We start from the raw sequence: 27,689 nt of genomic DNA, 5'->3' as shown, positions 1-27,689 counted from the left end.
TTTCTTGTTCTTTTACCTTGGTCGACAGGTAAACCAAATCAACTTGAGAGTAAGGAAAGAAATAGCATGCACTCCACTTTGAAACATCTTTTTTATTATTTATTTCATAGATAATTTACAAGTTGACCTTTACCAATAGGGAGTTGGGAGACAAGGGAGAGTTTACTAATACCTTCACCAGCACACCTTCAAACATAGGTAGGTCAGGCCATGATCCATTATAAGTTAATGTTTGTGTTTTTAATATCGGGCTGGGCCCAGCACAGAAAAACCAAAATTACATTAGGGGGTCGATCAATCCATTCCCATCCCACCCCACTACAAGGAGAGGCTAACACACAGGGAAGACTAAGTGAAAGTGTGCTACAAAATTCATTATGAATGGTATGGAGGAAGTGGACAGAGTTCATCTCTCTGTGTAAAATAAGAACTTTAGTTCATCCGAACGAAACATTCAATAGGTTCAGCCCGGACAAGGAAAAACAAAAGACAGTCCTTCATACTGCACATTATTAACTTCTGGAACTCATTACCACAAGACGTGGTAGTTGATGGCTTCCAAGGAGGATAAGACTGGCGTTTGCTGTCACGTCTGCACCCGATACAAAAATCTCAGGCTGCTTTTGTTGGGGCAGCCCTGAGCATCCCTTCTCCAAGGGGTAACATGAATGCATGTTGAGTGGGAAAAAAATCCCACTTCAAGTTGGCACGTTTATTACAGGGCCTTTCCCGCATGGCACCTCTTGTGTTTATTCAGCTGGATTTGATACATGAAGCTTTTCCCGCAATGTTCGCACTTATGTGGCTTCTCACCCGTGTGGGTGGTCTTATGCCTCTTGCAGGAGGTGCTGTCGTTGAAGCGCTTCCCGCACTCGGAGCACTGATAGGGCTTCTCACCTGTGTGGATCCTCTTATGCCTCCTCAAGGAGGTCCGGTCGCCGAAGGTTTTCTCGCAATCCGAGCATTTGTAGGGTTTCTCGCCAGTATGAGTCCGCCAATGGACCACCAAGTTGGTTTGCTGACTGAAGCTCTTGCCACACTCTGAGCACCGGAAGGTCCTCCCCCCTTCCATGCGCATTGCGGCGCATTTCGGAATTGGGACCCTAATCCCGTCAGATCCCTCTGAGGAAACGACCCCTTGGTTTTCAGTAGGAAAGCCCTTAATGTGCTGCTGGTGCTCCCGCTGCTCCCGAACATGGACGATCCCATGTCGAAAAAGGTACAGCGGCTTACTGAAGCTCTGTGCGCAGACTGAACACCCATACGGCTTTTCCCTGGGGTGCCTTTTCTCGTGTTTCATAAGCTCCGAACGGTGCAGGAAGCTCTTCCCACAATCCTCACATTTGTGGGGCTTCTTGGCCATGTGGGCAATCATGTGCCGCTTGATGCCCGTGGTGTCGCGGAAACACCGCCCGCAGTCCGCACACTCGTAGGGCTTCTCTCCTGTGTGGATCCTCTGGTGCCGCTTGAAGGACGTCCCGTCGCTGAAGCTCCTCCCGCAGTCAACACACTTGTAGGGCCTCTCCCCTGTGTGGGTCCTTTGGTGTCCGTTGAGGTGCGCCTGCTGGTTGAAACGCTTCCCGCAGTACGAGCACACAAAGGGCTTCTCCCCCGTATGGGTCCTTTCATGGATGATGAGCTTGGCTTTGGTGGAGATGGTCTTCCCACAGACCGAGCACCGGTGGGGCTTTTCTCCCGTCATTTTGGTGGGGCTCCTCACAAGAACTGGGCTCCAGCCAAAGTTCTGCAGACTTTCATAGCCATCCTCTTCCACCTCAGTCTTGATGATGCCCTGCTGGGCCAGGTAGTCCTCAGCCTCAACGTATCCTCCCGAAGAATTAATGAATTGGACTTTGGTTTCCTTCAGGTGATCACCAGGTGGCCGTTCGGAACCTTCTTCGGAATCGCTACCAAGTGTGGCCATCACTTTGGCTCTTCTCAGTAATGTCTCAAGAGTGTTCTGGCGGAGCGCTCCCTTCCCAATATCTGTGCATGTAATCTGTCAGAGGAAACAGAATCATAGCATTGGTTTTGTCCTTTACCTTTGGACAGAAAAGACAAGTCACATTTAAGAGAAATAATACAATATGACCCCCCAATATCCGTGGGATGGTACCCATGATTTTACTTACCCATGTCCAAAATAAATAGAAAGAAACAGAATCATAAAATCAGAGACCACATGGCTCATGCAGTCCAACCCGCTTTTGCATTGCAGGAAAAGTACAATCAAAGTACTCCTGACAGAAGGCCTTCCAGCCTCTGATTAGAAGCCTCCAAAGAAGGAGCCTTCTCCACACTGTGAGGCAGTGAGTTCCACTCTTGAACAGCTCTTAAAGTCAGGAAGTTCAGATGGAATCTTTTTTTCCTGCAATTCCAATCTATTGCATCATGTCCTAGTTTCTAGATCAGCAGAAAACAAGCTTGTCCCCTCCTCAGTGTGATATCCTTTGAAATATTTAAACATATTTCCTTCCTCTCAACCTTCCTTTCTCCAAGCTAAACATAACCCAACTCCCTCCACTTGGTTTCATCACTTCTTACCAGTTTGGTTGGTTTTCTCTGGACACATTCCAACTTGTCCACATCTCTCTTGAATTGTGAACTGGACACAGGGTTATTCCAGATGAGGTCTGACCAAAGCAAAATAGAGTGGGTTTATGACTTCCCTCCATCTAGACACCATACGACTATTGATGTAGCCACATTTTCTAGGTCCTCCAGGATGATTCTATAGTATTTCCACAGGAGGTTGCCCACAGAATCATGTTTCAGGACCAAGAAACGCTGTATCTAGGCATTTTCTAGGCATTCCAGCAATATTCTATGATATGCTTCGAATGGAAGATGAACATACAGTCACAGCGGAAAACCAAGAAATGCTAGAAGTATGTTTTTCTAGTCATTTTCTACATCTTCCAGTGGGAGTCTACGATATGCTTCCACAGGAAGTGGCTCATTTCTATACGGTTTGCTGTGTTCTGACGAGTGTAGAAATGTTTATTTCGGGGAATATCCTTTGCCTAAGAAACCCTACAAAATATGGGGTTGCCATAAGGTGACTTGAAAATATACACACAAACTTCTCCGGTGCTTTTGCTGGAGGGCACAGTGTAAAGACCCTACATAAACTAAATAATGTAGCAGGCTTTAATTTGAGTGCAGTTTTAGTTTTAGCATTATTCTGCTGTGTGTGACAGCTTCAAGTGAATAAATGATGCAGATTTCATGAAACAGGTGTAAACGAATACAGCAGAGTCTTGCTTATCCAACGTTCTGTATTATCCAACGCAGTCTGCCTTTTAGTAGTCAATGTTTTTGTAGTCAATGTTTTTAATACATTATGATGTTTTGCTGCTAAATTCGTAAATACAGTAATTACTACAAAACATTACCATGTATCGAACTGCTTTTTTCTGTCGATTTGTTGTAAAACATGATGTTTTGGTGCTTAATTTGTAAAATCAAAATGTAATTTGACGTTTAATAGGCTTTTCCTTAATCCCTCCTTATTATCCAACATTTTCGCTTATCCAACGTTCTGCTGGCCCATTTATGTTGGATAAGCGAGACTCCACTGTAATGAAAAAAAATGTGAGGAAAGGGCTAGGAAAATTCCTTCATAATGATGCAAAATATAATTGGGTCTTATATGAAAGACAAATATGAGACATTCAGGGCATCCAGTGCATGGTCTCCTTTACATAACACAGTGAAAACCTCTTGTTTTAGGTTTGCCAAATCATTAATTATGCTTTTTGTCTGATGAAATCATTTTTTTCACTGTGCAATCAATTGGTGAAATCAATTTCCTGCTAATCTAAGATCTTTAGATATAAAGGTGGGATTTAAATATTCATCACAAATGAAAATAAAATAAATAACTAAAACAGAGGACTTTACTGCCACAAAAGGAGTCTCCTTCTCTGGAGGTTTTTTAATAGTGAATGGACGGTCATTTGTCAGAAGTGCTTTGACTTTGTCTTCCTGCATGGCAAAATTGGGTCGGACTAGATGGCCCCTTGGGTGTCCCCTCCAACTATACGATTTTAAGTTAGCAACAGTACCTAAACAAGACAGATTTAAAGGGGGCAGGTCACATGTGTGGAAGATATCTGACTAACAATAGCTGCTTCTCATCTATACTACTGTCTCTCTGCATCCTCAGGTTCAAGCAACCATAACTAAAAAATATTCCAGGACAAAAAAATCCAAAGCAAACCTTGATTTCACCATTTCATATACATGATGTCATGTTACTACATACACTCATATAAATATGTGGGTTTTATACATATGCATATGCTATATAGATATGTGTATAGATAGATATAAATGTATTCATACGTGTGTTTATATAGATATAGATAGATATGCATATATGTGTGTATCTATACATACTGCATATGTATGCATACTATGTATGTATAGATATGAGTGCATATCTACACCTTATGTTTTATATATTTGCACATATATATATGTGCAATTATATACATATTTGCACATATATTTGCACCCTGCCTATTGATGGCATGTTGGCTTGCTGTCATTCTATGGACACAAACTTTGTAGTATGCTCATGACAACATCATCCTCATTGTTCTTATTTGTATCGATGTGCAAAGTGTTCATCGATATAATAGTGGATCCTGCTAAAGGCATACAATTATATATACATTAGCTGTTTTGAGTCTCCTTGTGGAGAGAAAATGGAGGGTATAAATAAACAGAAGAAAAAGAATAGTAATAAGAAATGTATATATCCATATGTACACACTACATATAGAGGCATATTATTTATATGTACATAGATATGTGTGTGTGTATATACACACACACACACACACACACATACAAATATATATTTGTTATTATTTATATATGCTATAGGCCCTCGGGGAGAAGGGCGGGGTATAAATGCATGTAATAAAATAAATAAATAAATAAATAAATATTATGCACATGTGCAGATATTATCATCATATTTATTTATATCCTGCTTTTTTACTAAAAGAGACTCATAGCGGTGGATTGTGGTAAGAACAATACTCATGTGAGCTATATATGCTTATATTTATGCATATTATGGATATATATCTTTATATATACACACACGTGTTGTATGTGTATATGTGAACATATGTTTAAATGTACTTATGTGTTCTCTCTTTCTCTCTCTCTCTCTAGACATATGTCTGTGCATGAATGTATATAGTCATGTTTTATATATGAATACATGTATGCATATTATGTCTATGCATAATTATGCATATACAGTACTCATAAGTTTCATATGTATATATGTGCATAAAGGTATGCATATTATACCTATGTGCATACACATACACAAATATTTGTTATAGTCTTATATTTGCATATACTGTATGTGATATATGTATGTGCATATATGCATGCACATTATGTTTATGCATAAACATAGTCAGATGTTTTATATGTGCATATATGTATGCATATTAGGTAGATATATAATGATAGGTAGATAGATAGATAGATAGATAGATAGATAGATAGATAGATAGATATACAGTTATAGGATTGTATGTCATATATGAATACAAATTATCTTCATGTATAACTATATAAATTTTCATGTTTTCTATAGGAATATATGTGCATATATGTTGGTACATTAACCACTACATAGATGTATAACTACATATATATTCATAGGTATATATGTGCATATATATGTGTTCATAGATATGCATATATGCATGCACATAAATGTGCTCATACATATTATACATACACATGCATTCATATAAGCTCATATGTGAGATATATATATATATATATATATATACATATATAGGCATATTATTATGTGCTCATATACATGTATATTTACAAGTACATATGTATTATATGTACACACATGCATTCATATATATATATATATATATACATATTCATATGAGAGTTGTGTGTGTGTGTATATATATATGCATATTATGTGCTCACATATATGCACATACACACGTACATAAATGTGCTTATACATATTATATGTACACATGCATTCTCGCATATGTGCTCATGAATGTTATATGTATACATGCATTCTTATATACTCATATGTGTCATGTATATATGCATGCATATTATGTCAATGCATTGATAAAAATATCCATAGACACACTGACACAGAAAGGTATATACAGATACATATGTGCACATATCTACATCTATCTATATGCATACATCTCTGTGCATACGTATATCATATGTATATAGATGCATTTAGATATAGATATGTGTGTGCTTCTCTCTTCCCACTTGCAGCCCCTTCCCTCCCTTTATGGCACCCCCTTCCCATTGACAACCATTGACACCCATAGCTTTCCTCCCTTACTCACCCATCCGCCCTGCAGCACCGAGGGCGGCCTCCCTGCCTCCCCTGCGGCCGCTCTCGCCCTCGCCCTCTCGCTGGTCAATTGTTAGAACTCCTGGCATTTCCGAGGGCTCAAGCTCAGCCGGAAGTGGCTTTCTCCTCCCAGGGTCTTCCTGTTTCCGGGGCTTTTCTAGCAACCAGAGCTCACTGGATTTAACCCTTGGAAGGGGGATAGAAAGTTAGTCCAAGTGGAGTGCTTCAAACCCTGGCTTTTCCAGACCTGTTGGACTTTATCTCCCAGAAGCCTAATCTGCTTTGGCAGTGATAAGGAATTCTGGGATATGAAGTCCAAAACCTCTACAAAGGCCAGAGTTTGGGGAACACACTGTCTACTGATGGCAGCTTGGCTTCCTGTGGTTCTTTGGACACAAGACTTTTGGCGGCAAACAATTAAATAGCCATGAAATCTGCAGTCAATCAGTGAGGGTATCTGCATAGAGGTCGCCTGGTTGTTGTTGCCTGGAGGCATCCTCTGTTTGGGAGGTGTTAGCTGGTACATTCTAAACAGAGGATGCCTCCAGGCAACAGAGGCCAGGCTACCTCTATGCAGATGCCCTGACTGATTGACTTTGCAGTTTCATGGCTACTCAATGCTATTCAAGCCTGCTCATTGCAACATTCACATTTGCTTTAAACAGACAAGTGTTCTTTTTCCCACCCTGGATATTACATATCCAGCCAGCACTACTAGGAGGTGGGGTTGGATTTTTGCCAGCCTGGGGCTCCCGGTAGCACAGCGGGTTAAACCGCTGAGCTGCTGAACTTGCTGACCGAAAAGTCACATGTTCAAATCCAGAGTGTGGGGTGAGCTCCCGCTGTTAACCCCAGCTTCTGCCAACCTAGCAGTTTGAAAACATGCAAATGTGAGTAGATCAATAGGTACCGCTCCAGCAGGAAGGTAATGGGGCTCCATGCAGTCATGCTGGCCACATGATCTTGGAGGTGTCTACGGACAACGCCAGCTCGTCAGCTTAGAAATGGAGATGAGCATCAACCCACAGAGTCGGACACAACTAGACTTAATGTCAGGGGAAAACCTTTACCTTTATCTATATCTATCTATCTATCTATCTATCTATCTATCTATCTATCTATCTATCTATCCACACACACACTCCACTTGCCTCACTGCTAACAAACCTCAGAGGATGCCAACCATAGATGCAGGTAAAACGTCAGGAAGGAATGCTACTGGAACATGGCCAAACAGCCCAAAAAACTCACAGCAATCCAATGATTCCGGCCATGAAATCTTTCAACAACACATTATTCTTATTTGTATAGCGCCATCAACATGCATGGTGCTCCACAAGTAAAACAACCTAAAATATCCTCTGTGTGTGTGTGTATGTATATGTGTGTGTGTGTGTATACACACACACACACACACACGCATACCCCATACATTTGTGGAGATAAACATTAGAAATAGTCATTGTTTGGTATTGGTTTTATAAATGTACTCATTGGGAAAGTCATAAGGATGTGGGTAAACTACTACCCCTGTCATCACCTGTAATTGCCTCCAAACTGCACCAGACCTTAAAATTGGTCATGATGGGTATGCATGGCAAGTTTAGCCCAGATCCATTGTCAGTGGGATTCAGAGTGCTCCTTAATAGTGGGTGTCCTGCAGTTCCCATAATCTGGGGTCCCTCCCCCCCCCATTCCACTAATATTTAAAGTTGGTTATGGGGTGCCTGTGTGCCATGCTTAGTCCAGATTAATTGTTGTTGGGGTTTAGAGTCGTCTTTAAATGTTGGTAAACTATAACTCCCAGAATCTAAGGTCTTATCTCCCCAAACCATTTCAGTGTTTTCTGTTGGACATGTGGGTCTGTGTGCCAGGTTTAGTCCAGATCAATTGTTGGCGGAGATCATGGCATTCTCTGAATATGGGACCCATCTTGAAAATTGCATACAAACATAGATATATACATATATAGAAACTTTTATTATATAGAGAGATTTTAGATTGTGTGTGTATATATATTTATTAATTAATTTATTATTTACAGTATTATACTCCGCCCTTCTCACCCCGAAGGACTCACTGCGGCTTACAGAACACATATACGGCAAACATTCAATGCCTGATTATACAATTAACAAGGACAGACAACACAGACAGTTGTAAAAGCAGTTTTTCCCATCTTATTTCCAGCATCTTGGAAGCTGTGGTCAACCCTGGCCATATTGGGGGGAGGGGGGGGGGCTGTTGCTCCATCTTCCATGTCGAGGAGCTTCCTCCCTACTAATGTCTTTAAGGGCACTTTCTTATTACCTCCCCGCTAAAAGCGGTTCCTATTTATCTATTCGCATTTCTGCTTTCGACCTGCTAGGTGGGCAGGCGAGCTGGGGCTAACGACGGTTGCTCACCCTGACCCGGGCTTGAACTCACAACATTTCAATCAGCAGGATTTTTCTGTAGCATAGCGGTTTAGCCCACTGGGATAAGCCCGTATGTGTGTATGCATATAAAATTGTGTGTATATATAAAACATACATACAAAAACATTTTTGTGTATGCCTGCATATGTGTGTGTGTGTGTGCATGCATATAAAGTCTTCACAATCACTTATGGAACCACTACCAAGATTTTCCTTTTCGCCCTCCATTCACGCCTCTTTGAATTTGGGGCTGTGCGGTGGTGGTTGGAGTGTTGGGGGATGGGTGTGTTGTCTGTCATGTGTGCTGGGGAAAGCATTAAATTCCAATGTACATTGATAATAAAGTTATTCTATTCTGTTCTGTTCTATTCTATTTTATTCTATTCTATCTTGGTCTCTCTACAAATGTCCCAGTCCTCAAACACTTGCTGCTTCATTCGAAAAAGGATGTGTGTCCCATAGATGTGAAAGTTAAAATGTAGTATGCAATCTTAGGGTTTGTAGCTTGGTGAGGCTAAGATCTCAATGATGGTTATAGCACTATAATTGTGCAGTATGGAAAGGCATTGGGTTTAGCCTACACTTGAATAGGAGAACTGTCCAAGGTGCTGAATGCATTTCTAGGCTGGGGTTCAAGTTGTGCTTTCCGGCTTCATCTACAGTGTCATTATAATGAAGGCTGAACTGCATTCTAGGGTTAGTGTGCTGTTGTTTATTTGTTCAGTCTCTTCCGACTCCCATGTCAGAGTTCCCTGTCGACCCCCAGCTCCTTCAAGGTCAAGCCAGTCACTTCAAGGATACCATCCATCCATCTTGCCCTTGGTCTGCCCTTATTCCTTTTTCCTTCCTTTTTTGCCAGCATCACTGTCTTCTCCAATCTTTGCTGTCTTCTCATCATGTGGCCAAAATACATCAGCTTTGCCTCTACTATCCTTCCCTCCAGTGAGCAGCCGGGCATTATTTCCTGGAGGGTGGACTGGTTGGATCTTCTTGCGGTCCAAGGCACTCTCAGGATTTTCCTCCAGCACCAGAGTTCAAAAGCGTCTATCTTCCTTCGCTCAGCCTTCCTTATGGTCCAGCTCTCCCATCCATAGGTCACTATGAGGAATACCATTGCTTTCACTATGCGGACCTTCGTTGCCAGTGTGATGTCTCTACTCTTCACTATTTTATCCAGGTTGTTCATTGCTCTCCTCCCAAGAAGTAAACGTTTTCTGATTTCCTGGCTGCAGTCTGCATCTGCAGTGATCTTCGCACCTAGAAATATAAAGTCTGTCACTGCCTCCACGTTTCTCCCTCTATTTGCCAGTTATCAATAGGTGTAGTTGCCATGATCTTGGTTTTCTTGACGTTTAACTGCAACCCAGCTTTTGCACTTTCTTCTTTCACTTTGGTTATAAGGTTGCTCAGCTCCTCCTCGCTTTCAGCCATCAGAGTGGTATCATCTGCATATCTAAGGTTGTTAATGTTTCTTTCCACAATTGTAACTCCAGCCTTGGATTCCTCAAGCCCCGCATGTCACATGATGTGTTCTGCATACAAGTTGAATAGGGAGGGTGAAAGTATTCAGCCCTGCTGCACTTCTTTCCCAAACTTGAACCAGTCTGTTGTTCCGTGGTCTGTTCTTGCTGTGCCTACTTGGTTGTGATACAGATTCGTCAGGATACAGACATGGTGACTTGGTATCCCCTTACCACCAAGAACATGCCATAGTTTATTATGATCCACACAGTCGAAGGCTTTAGAATAGTCAATGAAGCAGAAATAGATGTTTTTCTGAAACTTCCTACCTTCCACCATTATCCAGCGGATATTAGCAATTTGGTCTCTCATTCCTTTGCCTTTTCTAAACCCAGCTTGTACATCTGGCAACTCTCACTCCATGTATTGCTGGAGTCTACCTTGTAGTATCTTGAGCATTCCCTTATTGGCATGTGAAATAAGTGCTACTGTGTGAAGATTTGAGCATTCTTTAACCTTTTTTGGTAGGGGGATATAAATTGATTATTTCCAATCGGATGGCCATTCTTGTATTTTCCATATTTGCTGGCATATGGCATGCTTCACCTTGACAGCACCAGTAGAGTTGTCATCAGAATACTTCTTTATGTTTATAAAACCGTACGGCACTTTACCACTGTTACTCATTTCCATGATATAGCACTTTATCAAACCTGTTCCCACTGGTTTGCTTTTAATTACTCTGTTTTTTTCTGCTTCGATTTTAATGTATTGTCCATTATATTATTTTGTGTATCGTTGAAATGCTTTAAGTTTTGTCAAATATGTTGTGTCGTTGTTCGGGCTTGTCCCTGTTGTGAGCCGCCCCGAGTCCCTTCGAGCAGATGGGGCGGGATATAAAAATAAAGATTATTATTATTATTATTATTATTATTATTATTATTATTATTATTATTTATCTTTCAAGATTTCAATTACTCTGGTTTTATCTGCTTGGATTTTAATGTATTGTCCATTATATTATTTTGTGTATCGTTGAAATGTTTTAGGTTTTGTCAAATATGTTGTGTCGTTGTTCGGGCTTGTCCCTGTTGTGAGCCGCCCCGAGTCCCTTCGGGCAGATGGGGTGGGATATAAAAATAAAGATGATGATGATGATGATGATGATTATTATTATTATTAATCTTTCAAGATTTCAAACATCGTCTCCTGCTGCCTTGTTATTAGCAATGCTTGTTAAGACCCACTCAACCTCACTTCTCAGAATGTCTGGTTCTAATTCCCTCACTACACCGTAAAAGCTATCCTCAATATCATTTTCATTCCTAAACAGGTCTTCTGTATAGTCTTGCCACCTTCTCTTGATCTCTTAAGTTAGTGTAGAGACATATAATGCGAATTTAGTACTGGATTATATCGCAATGTAGATGGCTTCAAACTAGAAAAACTCACTGTATTACTCACACACCTTGTAAACAAGCTATGGGCAAACTTGGGCCCTCCAGGTGTTTTGGACTTCAACTCCCACAACTCCTAACAGCCTACCGGCTGTTAGGAGTTGTGGGAGTTGAAGTCCAAAACACCTGGAGGGCCCAAGTTTGCCCATGGCTGTTGTAAACACTGGAGGGATTTTCATTCTACTGCAGCCACAAGTCCGCCAGGGCTTCCTGGCACAAGAAGGGTTAAGGGAAGGAAGTGCCTTTTCCTAGAAGGGTCCGGATGCTGCTGGGGCTGAGCAGAGGGGAGGATGTAAACAGTCTGCGTCACTTCCGGCCCCGCCTCCCGTGGGAAGGTGGCCTTTGAAATTCCCAGGCTCCGGTTCAGAAGGCGAAGGACTCTCCTGGAGGGAAGTCAGGTGAGAGAGGAGGAGAGAAAAAAGAGAGTGAGTTTGGCCCTGTGGAAAGTTAGAGGCTGGAGCACCGTCTTTCTTTGGCAGAGGAGGCTAGAGACCTTGTGAAACTACAATTCCAAGGGTTGCAAAGCATTGAGCCAGGGCAGTTCAGGTGATCTCAAACTGAGTTATTTATACGTTGTAGATGCATCCCAAAACTATAGGAGACCCTCCTATAGTCTCCAAGTCTGGTTTTGGCCTCTGTTTCCCCCCCAAAAAAACTGTTTAAGTTAGATGGGAGGCAGGCAAGTTGTTATTAACTTTGCCTATTTGTACATACAAGTTTATCATACTTTTCCCAGGTTTCCAAAATACTCCTGAATCGTCCACCTGGGTGGCAGAGATACTAATACCTATGCTTTTTGATGGGCGGCTGGTGGTGGCGCAGTGTGTTAAAGACCTGAGCTGCTGAACTTGCAGACCGAAAGGTCCCAGGTTCAAATCCTGGGAGCGGAATGAGCGCCCGCTGTTAGCCCCAGCTCCTGCCAACCTAGTAGTTCAAAAACATGCAAATGTAAGTAGATCAATAGGTACCGCTCCGGTGGGAAGATAACGGCGCTCCATGTAGTCATGCCGGCCACATGACCTTGGAGGTGTCTACAGACAATGCCGGCTCTTCGGCTTAGAAATGGAGATGAGCATCAACCCCCAGAGTCAGTCACGACTGGACTTAACGTCAGGGGAAAACCTTTACCTTTTAACTATGCTTTTTGATAGATCAAGGTTCACAAGGTTTGTTTCTTGCAAAAAATGAGCGTAAATACTATGTAAAATGACCTTGGGGCTGTGTGTATAAGGTAACCATAAAACAGTGAAAACATCTGGCCTTGTGCTTTGCTGCTCTGCTGCTGAGCATTGCAGCACACCAAAATACCTGGGAGTCAGTCCGGACCAGGCATGGGCAAACTTTGGCCCTTCAGGTGTTTTAGACATCAACTCCCATAATTCCTAACAGCCAGTAGGCTAATAGGAATTGTTGGAGTTGAAATCCAAAACACCTGGAGGGCCAAAGTGTGCCCATGCCTAGTCTGGACCATTCTCTGACTTATAAGAAGCATTGTTGAGTATCAAGCAAAAAGTGGGTGCCAGAAATAATATCATACGAAAGCTGACTGGTAGAACCTGGGGATCACAACCAGATACAGTGAAGACATCTGCCCTTGCACTTTGCTACTCTGCTGCTGAATACGCATGCCCAGTTTGAAACACATCTCACCATGTTAAAACAGTGGATGTGGCTCTTAATGAGACATGCCACATTATCACAGGATGTCTACGCCCAACACTGCTGGAGAAATTATACTGTTTAGCCAGTATTGCACCATCTGATATCTGCTGGGAAGTAGCAGCCAGCAATAAAAGGACCAAGGCAGTGACATCTCCGGCCCATCTTCTACTGGGATATCAGCCAGCGTGCCAACGTTTTAAATCAAGAAATAGACTCCTAAAATCTGCAGAGATACTCACAGGAACTCCTCAGCAAGTGAGAGTCCAAAAGTGTCAGGCTAAAACCCAGAACCTGAATTAGTGGCTGAGACCTGATGAGAAACCCCCTCCTGGGCACACAGAAGACTGGGTGACTTGGAGGGCACTGAACAGACTGCGCTCTGGCACCACGAGATGCAGAGCCAATCTTTAAAAATGGGGCTACAAAGTGGAGTCCCCGACATGTGGGTACAGAGAAGATTAACCTAGAGACCATTTACTACAATGCGGTTTGAGCCCTGCCACATGCTCAAAGGAGGACCTTCTTACAGCAAAACCAGAGGCATCTGAAGTGGCCAGTTTCTGTTCAAAGGAAATTTAGCATAATGCCAAGTTTTTAACTTTGTCATTTTTTATACATGATAACTGTATTTTCAGTTTGCTTCTGGCGCAATAAACAAACCATGAAACATGAGTGTGTAAATAGAAATAGTCATTACATATCTATAGTTTTGACTGGCTGCACCCCACTTAACATTCTAGCTTCCAGAGGAGTCCAATCCAATTATTTTGGCCCAAGTCTAACAAGTGAATTTTATGCCTTCGATTTGGATACTATTTCCAAGGCATGCTATTACGTATGTAATAGCAAATATACCCTGCATTGTCTAGGTGTCTTTGAGAGTGCTATCGGCCTGCTTTCTCCCTTCTCCAGCTTTGAGAAGGCCTGCCTCACAATATCTTCATGGCAACACTCGCAATTGGGTTGCTGTGAGTTTTCCGGGCTGTAGGGCCATGTTCCAGAAGCATTCTCTCTTGACGTTTCACCTATATCTGTGGAATGTCCAGGGTGGGAGAAAAAACTCTTGTCTGTTGGAGGCAAGTGTGAATGTTTCAGTTGGCCACATTGATTAGCACTGAATGGCCTTGCAACTTCAAAGCCTGACTGCTTCCTGCCTAGGGGAATCTTTTGTTGAGAGGTATTAGACGGCCCTGATTGTTTTCTGCCTGGAATTCCCCTGTCTTCTGAGTGTTGTTCTTTATTTACTGTAGTGGTTATAGAATTTTTTAATACTGAGAGCCAGATTTTGTTCATTTTCTGGCAATTCTTTGAGCAGGTTTTCTTTCTTTCCCTCAGATATCTTTCTCTTCCACTTATTTCTTTCTTTCCTTTCTCTTTCTTCCTTCCTTTCTCTTCCCTTCTTTTTCTCGCTTTCATCCCTTCCTTTATACTTCTTCCCTTCCTTTCTTTTCTTTTTCCCATTTCCTTTCTTCTTTGTTTCCATCCTTGTTCTTTTTCCCCCTCCCTTCCTTTTTTCCTTCCCTTTCCTTTCCTTTCTTTTTCTTTCTCTTTCCTTCCTACTCCTCCCTCATACACATGTGACCTAGCAGCAGCCAAGCCCTTTCACTCCTTTTCTTTTCCAGTCATATCACAGAGGGCCACTTCACCTAGCCACAGCCAACCCACTTTGATTCTTTTCTTTCCTTCTGCTCTGGGCCCGAAAGAAGTGGGGATTTTTTAGCCCCCACCCTCTCGATTATTTTAAGTTGGATTATAAGGCCATGTGTGCCAAGTTTGGTCCAAATCCATCAAGCCAAGTACAAATGGACAAACCAACACACATACTACTTTGGCTTTTATATGTACAGACATGGAAATATAGCTATTCAAAAATCAGACCCAATTGCACTTCTGGTCTCAAATGTTTCTAATAAGAGATACTCATACTATGCTTTCAGTGGGAGAGGTGAATTTTTTTTGTTCCTGGTTTGAAAGTGTTGCTTCCTGTTTAATTGTGCAGTACTTACTTTAAAAGTAGTTGTTGTACTCCAGAAACTTCATCTTTGTGACTGCCACAAACCGTGTTGATTTGTTGAATGAGATATTCATTGAAAAACTATAGCAAAATGTGCTGCTGGATGTCCTGCAAAACCAAAGTTTTTGCAGTTTAATTATTTTTTTCCACGTTCTTGGGAGGACTCAATGATAATATCCACCTTAATATTGCTTAGGATGCATCTAGTATAGAATGAATGGAACTTGACATCACTTTAACTACCATGGCGTAATGCTGTGGTTGTAGTTTCGTAAGGTCTGTAAACTTCTCCACCAAAAAGTGCTGATGCCTCACCAACCAACATCTCCTGATTCCATAGCATGGAGCCATGACAGTTAAAGTGGTGTCCAACTGCTTTACTTCTGCAGTGTAGCTGCACCCAAAGAAATTGCATTCTTGGCTTGAAGGTATGGGTCTGTCAGTTTCAGGTTCTCCCAAATTGATTTCTTTAAGTCTTCAAGATAGTTTCACTCTTCATAAGAAGAATTTCAGGTAGATTCACATCAAAAATGAACCGAAACCCCAATTTTCAGCCACCCCTACCACCAACCACCACATTTTCTCTGGTTTTGGCTGATTGTAGGACACAAAATAATGGATTCAAATTACAGGAAAAGAGATTCCATGAAAACATTAGGAAGATCGTGATGAGGCTTTTGGCACTGGAATAGGTTGCCTCGAGTGTGATGGAGTCGGTTTCTCTGACGTTATTTGAGCAAAGGCCAGATGGTCATCTGTCAGGAGTGCTTTGATTGTCTTATTTCTGCATGGCAGAAGGTGGTTTGGCTGGATAGCCCTTGGGGGTCTCTTCCAACTTTATGATTCTATAATGATTTATCTTTTTTTCCAGAACGAAACTGTTTACGTATTCCTGAGACCACCTAAATTGCCACTGGCCCGCTAGTTTCTTTGCTTCTGGAGTACCATAGCTGGGCCCTGAGAAAGAAGAAATGGAATCAAGAGATACTTCATTTGCAAGACAAGAGAAAAGGACAACAAGAGAAGAGCAAAACATAGCAGGATCTGAGGCAGTGAAAGAAGAGATAAGGGTCCCTAACGACCTCCCCATGGAGAGCATCCGGGACTTTTGGGAAAGAGCCGTCCCAGAGGACTTGACCCGGGAACCACGTAAAGGCCTGCAACAGCGATGGGAGTCTCAGCTTCAAGAATTTCTCAAAGCCCTCGAGTCTCCTCATGCGGAAGGGCGCAGCCCACAGCTCCTGGGACCCCGACCAAGGAACCACGCTCGGCCCATCATGACCCCCTTCAAAGGGACCACCAACTCCAGCTTGCAGCTTAAAGCAGAGAGGGTTTCCCAGCATATGCCCAGCTCAAGTAGAGGTAGCCTCCAAGCTGTGGCCAAAAGCAAGGCAGAAGATTCAAAAGCCAAGTGCTTGGTCCTAGGACAGGCGGCCAGCAATCTGCATGAAGAATGCCGGCTGTTCAGGCGGTTTGGCTACCAGGAAACTGATGGGCCTCGTGAGGCCTGCCGGCATCTCCGGAAGCTCTGCCACCAGTGGCTGAAACCCGAGAGCCACACCAAGGAGCAGATCGTGGAGCTGGTGATCCTGGAGCAGTTCCTGGCTGTCCTGCCCTCGGAGATGAAGAGCTGGGTCCGGGAATGTAGCCCCCAGACCTGTACCCAAGCTGTGATCCTGGCTGAAGATTTCCTACTGAGGCAGCAAGAGAATCAGATGCAGAAAGATGAGGTGGGAAACACAGACTAATCCTTTTGTAGTTTGTGGGGGGGGGGGGTGTTGAGGTTATGGTAAGTGTTGTGGGTATCGCTACTATAAGAATGGAAGATAGTACTTTGGAATGGTGTGGCCCTAAGAAGCTGTGACCCACCTGGAAATCCTTTTGAAAACTGGAGGACCACTGTCCACTTCCAGATTTTGAAGAGCAGGGGTGAAGTCTCTCAAGTCCTAGTATTGTATGCCCCTCTTATCCATGAGTTCGATAGCTACAGTTTCAGTTACCCACATCACAAAAATATTCCTGCCAATAAGTGTTTATGGGCCTCTATAGCAATGGTTCTCAACCTGTGGGTCCTCAGATGTTTTGGCCTTCACCTCCCAGAAATCCTAACAGCTGGTAAACTGGCCAGGATTTCTGGGAGTTGTAGGCCAAAATACCTGGGGACGCACAGATTGAGAACCATTGCTCTAGAGGTTCTTCAGTGCAATTCTATGATATGCCTTCAGTCTAACTATATGAAAGTACTGTATCATGTATACTATTATCCACAGTTTGAGCTCACTATAGGGCTTCTGAGGATCACACATTCCAGCAAACCACCATTTTCCATTCTTATAATAGGTATTCATGGATAAGGGTTTCGTACGTCAGCCTTGGAGAATTGTGCTCTTTTGGATTGATACTGTGGGATGCGACATAATTATTCCTGAATTTTGGAAGAAGCCTTCTACTGACCGGTAGGAGGTTTCAAATATTTCCTGAACTTGGTTATCTCCTTGAAAGTTTAGACTAAAACCTACAGCAGATTCACTGTGCCACTGATATAGAAACTGCCATTGGTGATAGAAGTGATTGGCTGATAAAGTGGGCCTTCTGTATACACTGAGGTTTGGTTCCAGGACTCGCTTTCCATGGATACTAAAATCCATTAATGCTCAGGTCCCATTAAATACAGCAGCACAGTAAAATGAGGTCCCTTACAAAATAGCAAAATCAAAAATTCCTTTGTGGAATGTTAATACAGTAGAGTCTCACTTATCCAACACTCGCTTATCCAACGTTCTGGATTATCCAACGCAGTTTTTGTAGTCAATGTTTTCAATACATCATGATATATTGGTGCTAAATTCGTAAATACAGTAATTACTACGTAGCATTACTGCATATTGAACTACTTTTTCTGTCAAATTTGTTGTATAACATGATGTTTTGGTGCTTAATTTGTAAAAGCATAACCTAATTTGATGTTTAATAGGCTTCTCCTTAATCTCTCCTTATTATCCAACATATTCGCTTATCCAACATTCTGCCGGCCCATTTATGTTGGATAAGTGAGACTCTACTGTAAGTATTTTCAATGCATGGATGTGGAATCTATGCCCGACCCGTTTTTATCCATAGTGGTTGATGTTTGTATCATTATTTTATTCTGCTTGGTCATTATATGTTTTATTGTATGTTATGTTTTTAACCGATTATTTTATTTGATTATTGTTTCATTGCTTTTAGTTATTTATATGTGTTTTAAATTGTTATACTTTGTTTCTGTTTTGGGCTCCGCCCCATGTTAGCTGCCCCGAGTCGTTTCGGGGAGATGGTGGCGGGATAGAAAAATAAAGTATTATTGTTATTATTGTTGTTATTATTATTATCTATGCATGCAAAAGCCATAGACCGAGGGGGCTGGTAAAGACTTGAGAATTGTTGTCACTTTCTTTTCTATCCCTGGTTGGTTCAACTATATATTTGAGGTTTCACCACCCCCAAATCTAGGTCTGAATAGAGTTTGGGGAGGTTTCACAAACTGAAACAACTAGGCTTTCATTTCACACCCTCCAGCAACAGCAAGGGTGTCCCTCTGGGCAGATAAACCAGGCAATTCCAACTGGATGCCCCCCACGAGGGTCTTCCTCCTGGGGCAAACTCAAGAATGGGCAACTTGGAAGTCCCTGAACAGACTCAGAAGCGGAGTGGGCAGATCTAAAGACAACTTGGCGAGGTGGCACTACCTGGAGGAATCCTCCACCTTGTGTGACTGTGGAGCAGAACAAACAACTCCGCATATGTATGCTTACCCACAATGTCCTGCCTCATGCACGGAGGAGGAGTTGTTTAAAGCTACGGACAATGCGGTTGCTGTTGCCCGCTTTTGGTCAAAAACTATTTAGTTGTTTGTGATTTCCTCTATTTTTTTCATCATTTTTTAAATGTATTTGTTATGCAATGCTTTTGACACAAAATAAATAAATTTCACACCCATTTTCTCTAAATCTAGGTTTTCGGAGAGCTGAGCTGAGCACATATCAGAAGTTTGAGGGATTGCATTAGCCTCCTGGGAACCTTGGAGGGCTGATTGCTCCCCAAGGGGCTCTAAATGCCCTAAAACACCATAAAGGTGGTATATGGAGCAGGTAGCTTTGCTATGTTTACCCACGTACCTTATGACATTTAGACTCACTAAATGTCTTTTATAAAACAGTCATCTTCTGGACCATATTCCATTTTTACAAAAAGCCCTCTACTGGGCCCTATTCCATTTGAAGGGGTGGCTAAAAATAAATCAGAGTTCTTCTCTCCATGTTTCCCAGAATACAAAAAATTACAGGCCTCAAAATTGGCTTGGGAAGAATGGGGGCATGTACAGCCCTGCAGGCTCTGGTTCCCTCTTTCTTTCTTGGTCTTCCCCATTTTCCATCCTGCTGATCTGCTGCCAGGAAAGTTGTGGAAGTGGGGATGGTGGAAGAAGGAATTGCGTCCATCTCACTTCCTACATCCACTGCCACCATTTGAGTCCCCTTCATTATTTCTCTGCTCTTTCAGACAATTAGCCCATTTGAGGAGGAGGAGGATAACTTGATGGAGGAGGCTGCCTTGGACACTTGGAAGAGGCCACATTTTAAGCAAGAGGATCAGAGGGACATTGACCAGTTGGGTAAGGATCTCTGGGTGTCACAACATGCGGCTATTTTAACACTAAAAAAACCAAATGTCTAATGGTTCGCAATATCTACGTGTTTGGGACTTTAACTCTCAGAAGCTCCAGACAGCTTAGCCAGTTCCTAGAAATTATGGGAGCTAGAGTCCAAAACACCTGGAGGACCAAAAGTTGGAAACCACTGTCTTACCATATCGGATGACATTCTGGTCACTATACCTGAAAAAGACATTTTGTAAAAGCTGAGAGAGAAACAGAAAAAGGCCACTCCAACAATGAAGGGACTGGAATAGTTTCCCTGTCAGGAAAAGCTATGAAGTTTGGAGGTTTTTACCTTTTTCAGGGGGTGATATGATAGAGGAGAGTCATATATTTAGGCAATGTGGGGATACATTGTTGAATGATATCCCAGAATACTAGTATACTTGTAAAGGTGAAGAAACTGGACCTCTTTACTCCTTGTGTGACTTATCATTTCTTCCCCTTTACTACTTTTGGAAGAATTCACTGTCGAACTTGGACCCCTGAAGCTTATAGAGTGTGAGACCTTGGGATTATATTAAATTTAGATATTTTCTGTTGGAGAGCATATGCTCCCCATTGTATTCTTATGGCACTGTATTGAGTTTCGTATTGGGGATACATGATAATATTATTTGGTCATTACATGTTCTGTTGTGCATAGACTATTGTGTTTGTTTGCATACTCTACAATGTGGGGATACATGACTAAAATAATTCTAAACGATCAACCAATCTTTTTTTCAAACTATAAGTAAAGGTTAGGTAAGTCTAGTAATGTCTGACTCTTTGGGGGGGGGGGTGCTCAGTCCATTTCTAAGCCAAAGAGCCGGCGTTGTCCGTAGGCACCTCCAAGGTCATGTGACTGGCATGGCTGCATGGAGAGCCGTTACCTTCCTGCCAAAAGCGGCACCTGTTGATCTACTCACATTTGAATGTTTTCGAACTGCTAGGTGAAATTTTGTTTTTTTAGCCATACACGCAAACTGAAGGTAGACTCCAGAAGCTCAAAATATGTATTCCCACAGATAACAAATTGACAGTGAATCAAATGCTATGCAATTATAATGCTATTATTCCACTATTAACTACAATAATGGAATCCTAGGTTTAATAGTTTGGGAAAGTAAGAGTATGCCTCAATGTTCCTTTCCATTTTGAGGTGACCATTTGGCCATTGTGTGAACAGAGTGCTGAGCTAGCTAGACTTTTGGTCTAATCCAGTGGTTCCCAAACTTTGCTCCTGCAGGTGTTTTGGACTTCAACTCCCAGAGGCCACAACCAGCTTGGGGAACAGTCAGGAAGCTAAAGTCCAAAAATGGAGAACCAGATTTGGGGAGCTTCTTAAGCTTTTTTGACCCGTGACCCATTTTTCCCTGAGAAATGTTTAAGTGGCCCCAGGATTGAGGAAGGGGAGATGGGGAGAAGGGTAAAGAGATGAGAGATTAGAGAGAGAGAAGGAAGGCAGGCAGAGAAATGTGCATGAGTGCAAAAGGGGGAAAGGAAGGCAGAGAGATATGTGTGTGCACAAAAGAGAAAAGGAAAGGTGGAGAGAGACACTACAGAGAAAGGGGGAAGCAACAAGGGAGAGAAAAGGGGGAAAGCAGAAAGTGATGTGTGCAAGAAATAAGAGAAAGCAGAGAATGATGCAAGAGACGCGAGGTGGAGAAGCAGAATGAGATGAGAATAGAAAGCAAAGAGGTGCAAGGGAGAGAGAAAGGGGGAAGCTCTGATCCAACATTATTAATTTTTTACTTAATATTTTGTTTATATCCTCTAAGGGAATGTGTGTTGGAAGTAGGAACCTCCCAAGCCTCTCACTATTTATTTGTTAATGTATATATTTGCTAACCTGTAGTCTATGCGTATGTTGATTTGCCAGTTTGTACCTCTTTGGTGTGGGAGGGGTTACAGACATGTGATTGTACTGAGCATGTGCAGACTCAGCATTCCAATTTGTATTCAGACTGCTTTAGACCTCAGTGGAGGTGGATGCATGTATGTTTTATGGACTTCAGTGAGTGCAACTATAGTAAAAAGTATGGGCTATTGATAAAGAATAATACCCTGTGTATTCAACACAGAAGAAGCTATATCCTATCTGTTACTGAACTTTAATAAGAAATGTGCCTGTTTGGTGAATTATGAGTTGTTTATGAGTAAACAAGATATGTTATTTTTCAAAGAAGAAGATTTTTTTCATCTCTGAGTGCAAACTAAGAGGTTTCAGGGAAGTGTACCTCTTTTGGGCAACTACAATTGCAAAACAATCTTTAAAACTCTGCTAACCAAATATATTTTTGTAGTGGCATGTCTTTATCCTTGGCAATTTAAATACATGGTTCTTCAGTTTAACAGCTGAGTTGCCTGTGTGCTATTACATGAATGCTTATGAATAGCACTTGTTCAAAGAGTTGACTTCTAACAAGGTTATGCTTTCCTTGACTAGTGGTTTCAAAAAGTGGTCTACACATATTCATGAAGATTTACATTTGCCAAAATGATATGTGCCCAGAGACTGGGTGCAGCTATTTTCCAATAGGTTATGCAATAATATGCCATTGTGGTTCATTAGTATCTCCCCTTTTTCATTTGCTTATCCCAACAGCTGACAAGAAACAGTATAGGCCAGAGAAGAACAACCCAGGAAATTCTGCTGAGCCAGATTCCCGTTGGATGTTGTCAGGGAGAGTAGAGCAGAACATCCTCCCCTATGCCAATAGAGAGGAGATTTCTGAGATCCTGTATGGAAGCTGCCTTGAGAGAGAAAGTGGGAAATTCATTAATTCCCAGGGTGCATATGAGGACCTGGACGAAAGCATCCTGCACCAGGCAATGCTCCCTAGTGGCGAGAGGGACAATGCTTGCCACATGTGCGGAAAAGTCTTCCGTCGCCGGTCCAACCTTATCGCGCACGAGAGAACCCACTCTGGCGAGAGGTGGTACAACTGCTCAGACTGCGGGAAATGCTTTGTCAGCCGCGCTGCCTTCCTCATCCACCAAAGGGTGCACACCGGCGAGAAGCCCTACAAGTGCTCTTACTGCGGGAAGGGCTTCAACACCGGGTCCAGCCTCACTCGGCATAAGAGGATCCACACGGGCGAGAAGCCCTACGAGTGCCCGGCCTGCGGGAAGCGCTTCAACGATTACTCCAACTTCATTGTCCACAAGAGGATCCACACGGGCGAGAAGCCGTACGAGTGCTCCATCTGTGGAAAGCGGTTCAGCGACAACTCAAACTTCATCAAGCACCATCACTGAGAGGCCACAGGGCCTTGTTTTGTTTGTTTTGAAGGAAAACAAGAAAGTGGGGTTAAAATGCCTATAACCTAACCTCCTAGGGCATTATAGAAGTATCACCTGCTGAGATGGGGATTCTGTGTGAGGGTCATGGCAAAACTAAGTTCCCCGCAGTTTCTTTTGCCTTGGCAAGCAAGTGTGTTTTTTTCCCAGAGACCTGATCCAAAGAGGCAGAAGGGAGGTAGTGGGTAGAGTTCTTCCAATCCAACTTCTGTTAAAGTAGCCTGCTTATAATAATTTTTCTCCTCTTCATATAAACACAGAGACACTGAAACTCTGTTCATTTCTTATAGTGTTGTCTGTTAGACTTACAGCCTCTTAACTCTTTTCTGGTCACATTTGCACGAATCCTTCCACATTTCCTGGGGGTACAAAACTCCTGCAAAATTGAGAAAATCAAACTTTTAAAAACTTTTTAGGAAACTTGTGTCCTTCAGCACAACCCCTGCCAGATGTTGCCCATGGAATCACACTGGAGGACCTACAAATTCTAGAGAAGTAGTCTCTCTACACATCTAGATTGTACAGTGCAAATATGTGGCAGAAGTTGACATGTTGGAGGACCTAGGGATTCCTAGAAAGGGTGTATTAGTCAAAGTGTAACCTACAAACGTGGAGAGCTAGCTATACCATCCTGATTGTAAATGTCTCCACTTTAAAATCCAGTCCACTACATAAAGGGATGAATTTTTCTGGTGCTGGAGAGCACGGTACAGAGATATTACTTTCTCCTCCTGCCAACAATCAATGGTGTGTAAAGTAGTTGTGACAAGGACTTTTAGGGGACTCTACTACTGCTCTTTGCTGTGTAATCTGTCTTTCAACTGAAGCTTTTAATCTACAGGAAGAGAAATTCACCTAAAATTCGGCAGAACTTTCTGATAACAAGAGTTGTTCAACACTGGGATATGCTGCCTGGGAGTGTGGCGGAGTCTCCTTCTATGGAAACTTCTAAACCAGTGGTTCTCAACCTGTGGGTCCCCAGGTATTTTGGCCTACAATTCCCAGAAATCCCAGCCAGTTTACCAGTGGTTAGGATTTCTGGGAGTTGAAGGCCAAAGTATTTGGGGACCCACAGGTTGAGAACCACTGTAATCTAAACAGAGTTAGGATGACCATTTGTTGTGCATACTTCGATTGTTTTGAATAGGACAGAAATATCAGCCCTACTGTATCCTCCCAGGTGGGACACAAAGATAGGTTGAGCCTTGAAACTGAGCAGGAAGGCAGACAGACAACAAACAAAGTATTTGCAGATTGTATTAATACTCACTAGGAATTTCTAGGTCAATGGATCTCAACCGGTGGGTCCACAAATGTTTTGGCCTTCAACTCCCAGAAATCCTAACAACTGGTAAACTGGCTGGGATTTCTGCGAGTTGTAGGCCAAAACACTTGGGGACCCACAGGTTGAAAACCACTGGTCTAGGTCTTCCAGTGTGGCTCTGCCAGATGTTGACCATAGAATTGTGCTGGAGGAAACTTCTCAGGATATTTGAATGTCCTCCCAGCATAATTCTGTGATCAAAACCTGTTGGAGGTTGACCACAGAGTCACGCTGGAGGATCTAGAGATGACTCAAGGTTTTTCATGGAGGAGGAAAGCTTTTTTAGCATTTGTGCTTCTTCCACTTTTGTGGGAGTTCTGTGCCCAAACTTTTATGAATGAGCAGTATATACTGCACAACTCAAGCACTCCTGTGAAATGCCCATATAGCCTTTGTTTAAAGACCTCCAACAGAGAGTATCGTCCTCTGAAGCGATCCAATTATCTGTTACCACTGTTTCTGTCAAGATGGTCTTCCTTGAGTTTTAGTGGAATCCCTTGTCCTGTGAATCCATTGGTTCATGTTCTGGTCCATGGAGCACCAGAAAACAAGCTTGCTCCATCTTCTATGTAACTTCCCATTGGATATTTAAAGATGACCACACTATCACTTCTCAATTTTCTCTTCTCTCAGTTATGCCTGTCCCCATAAGACTTGGGTTACCGATCATAATAGTGACCTCTGCCTTTATTTTGATCTTACTGGGCCAATTAGCTTTCCATAGAATAACACTGGAGGAGCTAGAAAAACCCACAATCTTCCAGAAGTTGTGGGTTTTTGGGGGATTTTTTTGGAGTTTGCTTAAGTGAAGTTGTGAATATTGAAACTGAGGATAATGGAGTTGTCCTGCACTATCCGAAGGTCAAAACTGCCTGTCTGTTGTTACAATCTTTTCAAATCAAATGCCTTCCAGAGTAGTGATTGTAGCATAATGGGGTTTGTAGTCCAACAGATATAGCATGCATGAGAGTGGGGAAAGTTGCAATACATGCCTTAAATACATGTGTCAAACCCAAGGCCCGCAGGCCAAATCCAGCCCTCCATATCATTGCATGTAGCCCTCCAGATGCTGGATTACAACTCCTGTATTCCTTATCATTTGACATTGTGGCTCGAGCTGATAGGAGTTAGGCTACAGTAACATCTGAAGGGATGCAGTGTGTTTTATTTAGTCAGGACAGTGGAGTTAAACTTTAGATGCAAAGCTTATGGAGATGATGTCTAACTTCACAATGTTCTTTAATGTTTCCTCAACCTCAAGAGTCATAAGTGCTGTTGGGTTGCCATTCTGTTTATCTTAGCAAAACTTGAGTAAGGCGATGTGAAGTCAGATCAATAAGATGGGCAATGGTCAACCTCTCTATGAGTGGATGCTCTGGTCTTATAGAAGCCATGAATCTGTGGGTTTCTAATTCAAATGCCCACTGGCCCCAGGTAGCATAACCAGTTGTGAATGATAATGAGATTTCTGTTCCAGACACACCAAGAGGACTACGTAGTTTTCCCATTTTGCTATTCACTTTTATTTCTCACAATAGGATTTAGGGGAAACACTTAAAGCTGGGGTGGAAAATGTGACTCCGGGTGCATTTATGCTGTAGAATTAATGCAGTTTAACACCACATTAACTGCCATGGCTCCATGCTAGGGGATCATGAGAGTTGTTAGATGCGGTGCCAGCACTCTGGCAGAAAAGGCAAAAGGCCTTGTCAAAACTATACCTCCCATAGCACTGAGCCATGACAGTTCAAGTGGTGTCAAACTACATTAATTCTACAGTGTAGACACATCTTTAGAGGTCATATTGTTTTTGTGTCTCCACCTCTACCCCTCAAATTCCAAAAAGGAAAGCTTGATTTTGGTTTTTTATATAAGGGATGCTATTTTACTGCACTGTTGCTCATTGTGGGATTTGAGCATTCACAGATTTAAGTATCCATAGGGGCCCTGGAAGCAAATCCTAGTGAATTTAAATGATCCACTGTACTTCCAAACATGTTTTTCAGGATGGAGATACGTTTTGTCACATGTTGGGGAAGCAAATCCTAGTGAATTTAAAAGATCCACTGTACTTCTCAACATGTTTTTCAGGATGGAGATACGTTTTGTCACATTTTGGGGACTCTTGGGCCATTGAAGATTGAGAAATGGCTATTTTTTAAACAAATTAAGTCCTTTCCTAGCGCTAAAATTATCAGGAGGTCCAAAATCAAGACCCCCTTCACACCTTCCAAAATATATCTAAGGTTAAAGGCAACCCACTTCTGTGTTTGTTGAATTTCTTTGACTACTCAACTCCTCTTTCTAATATAGTTTTCACATCTAAGCTAAACCTGTAGTAGCTCTCCCCATAAAATAACTTGATCTTCCTTGGATGTTTTGGTTGTTTGTGACATGGTTGTTCTGATCCTTCAAAACAATATTGTTTTACTGATTGTTAATTCACAAGCAATACTTTAACCAAGTCTTAAGCTTCAGGGCAAATATGTCCCACCTTTTGGGCAGCAATAAAGAAACGGAACGAGTGGGAATTTATTTTTCTGAACTTTTAAAATCGTCGCAGCAGAGTTCTGGGAGAGATGCCAACAGAACCACCTCAGATTTTAAAGTATTCCCTCTTTTGTTTCATTAAAGTTAAAAGTTTTCCCTTGACATTAAGTCTAGTCGTGTCCGACTGGGGTTTGGTGCTCATCTTCATTTCTAAGCTGAAGAGCCAGTGTTGTCCATAGACACATCCTGGGTCATGTAACTGGCATGACTGCATGGAGTGCTGCTACCTTCCTGCCGAAGCGGTACCTCTTAATCTACTCACATTTGCAGTTTTTTGAACTGCTAGGTTAGCAAAAGCTGGAGCTAACAATGGGAGCTCACCCCATCATGCGGATTTGAACCGCCAATCTTCTGGTCAGCAAGTTCTGCAGCTTCTATAGTGCTGTGGATTTTGAAGAGGCATGTACAGGCTCATCACCAGGACTCTACCCTTGAAAG

At 42.3% G+C, this 27,689-nt stretch overlaps 2 protein-coding genes across 4 annotated transcripts; one reads left to right on the top strand and one right to left on the bottom strand.

Annotated features, from left to right (window-relative positions):
* Window positions 1-72: 72 nt before the first annotated feature.
* LOC100566991 (zinc finger protein 852) lies at window positions 73-6,531 on the bottom strand. 2 transcript variants are annotated; one of them, XM_062973554.1, is made up of 3 exons: window positions 6,381-6,531; window positions 2,545-2,633; window positions 73-1,999 (listed from the first exon to the last, which is right to left on the bottom strand). In XM_062973554.1, exons 1-3 carry the CDS (start codon window positions 6,475-6,477, stop codon window positions 716-718), a joined length of 1,470 nt encoding a protein of 489 aa, XP_062829624.1. In that variant the 5' UTR covers window positions 6,478-6,531; the 3' UTR covers window positions 73-715. The 2 variants fall into 2 exon arrangements, with proteins under 2 accessions (XP_062829624.1, XP_062829625.1); XM_062973555.1 differs by lacking the exon at window positions 2,545-2,633 and having other exon boundaries at window positions 6,381-6,515.
* Window positions 6,532-12,017: 5,486 nt separating this feature from the next.
* On the top strand, window positions 12,018-27,236 carry LOC103278103 (zinc finger and SCAN domain-containing protein 23). 2 transcript variants are annotated; one of them, XM_062973553.1, is made up of 4 exons: window positions 12,018-12,121; window positions 16,271-17,129; window positions 19,939-20,050; window positions 22,683-27,236. In XM_062973553.1, the coding sequence occupies exons 2-4, from the start codon at window positions 16,371-16,373 to the stop codon at window positions 23,333-23,335; spliced, it is 1,524 nt and encodes a 507-aa protein (XP_062829623.1). In that variant the 5' UTR covers window positions 12,018-12,121; window positions 16,271-16,370; the 3' UTR covers window positions 23,336-27,236. The 2 variants fall into 2 exon arrangements, with proteins under 2 accessions (XP_062829623.1, XP_062829622.1); XM_062973552.1 differs by having other exon boundaries at window positions 12,032-12,148.
* Window positions 27,237-27,689: the final 453 nt, after the last annotated feature.

The sequence above is a fragment of the Anolis carolinensis genome, chromosome 2 (genome assembly GCF_035594765.1).
Source record: "Anolis carolinensis isolate JA03-04 chromosome 2, rAnoCar3.1.pri, whole genome shotgun sequence".
Classification (NCBI taxonomy): domain Eukaryota; kingdom Metazoa; phylum Chordata; class Lepidosauria; order Squamata; family Dactyloidae; genus Anolis; species Anolis carolinensis.
This window is presented reverse-complemented; position numbering and strand designations above follow the sequence as displayed.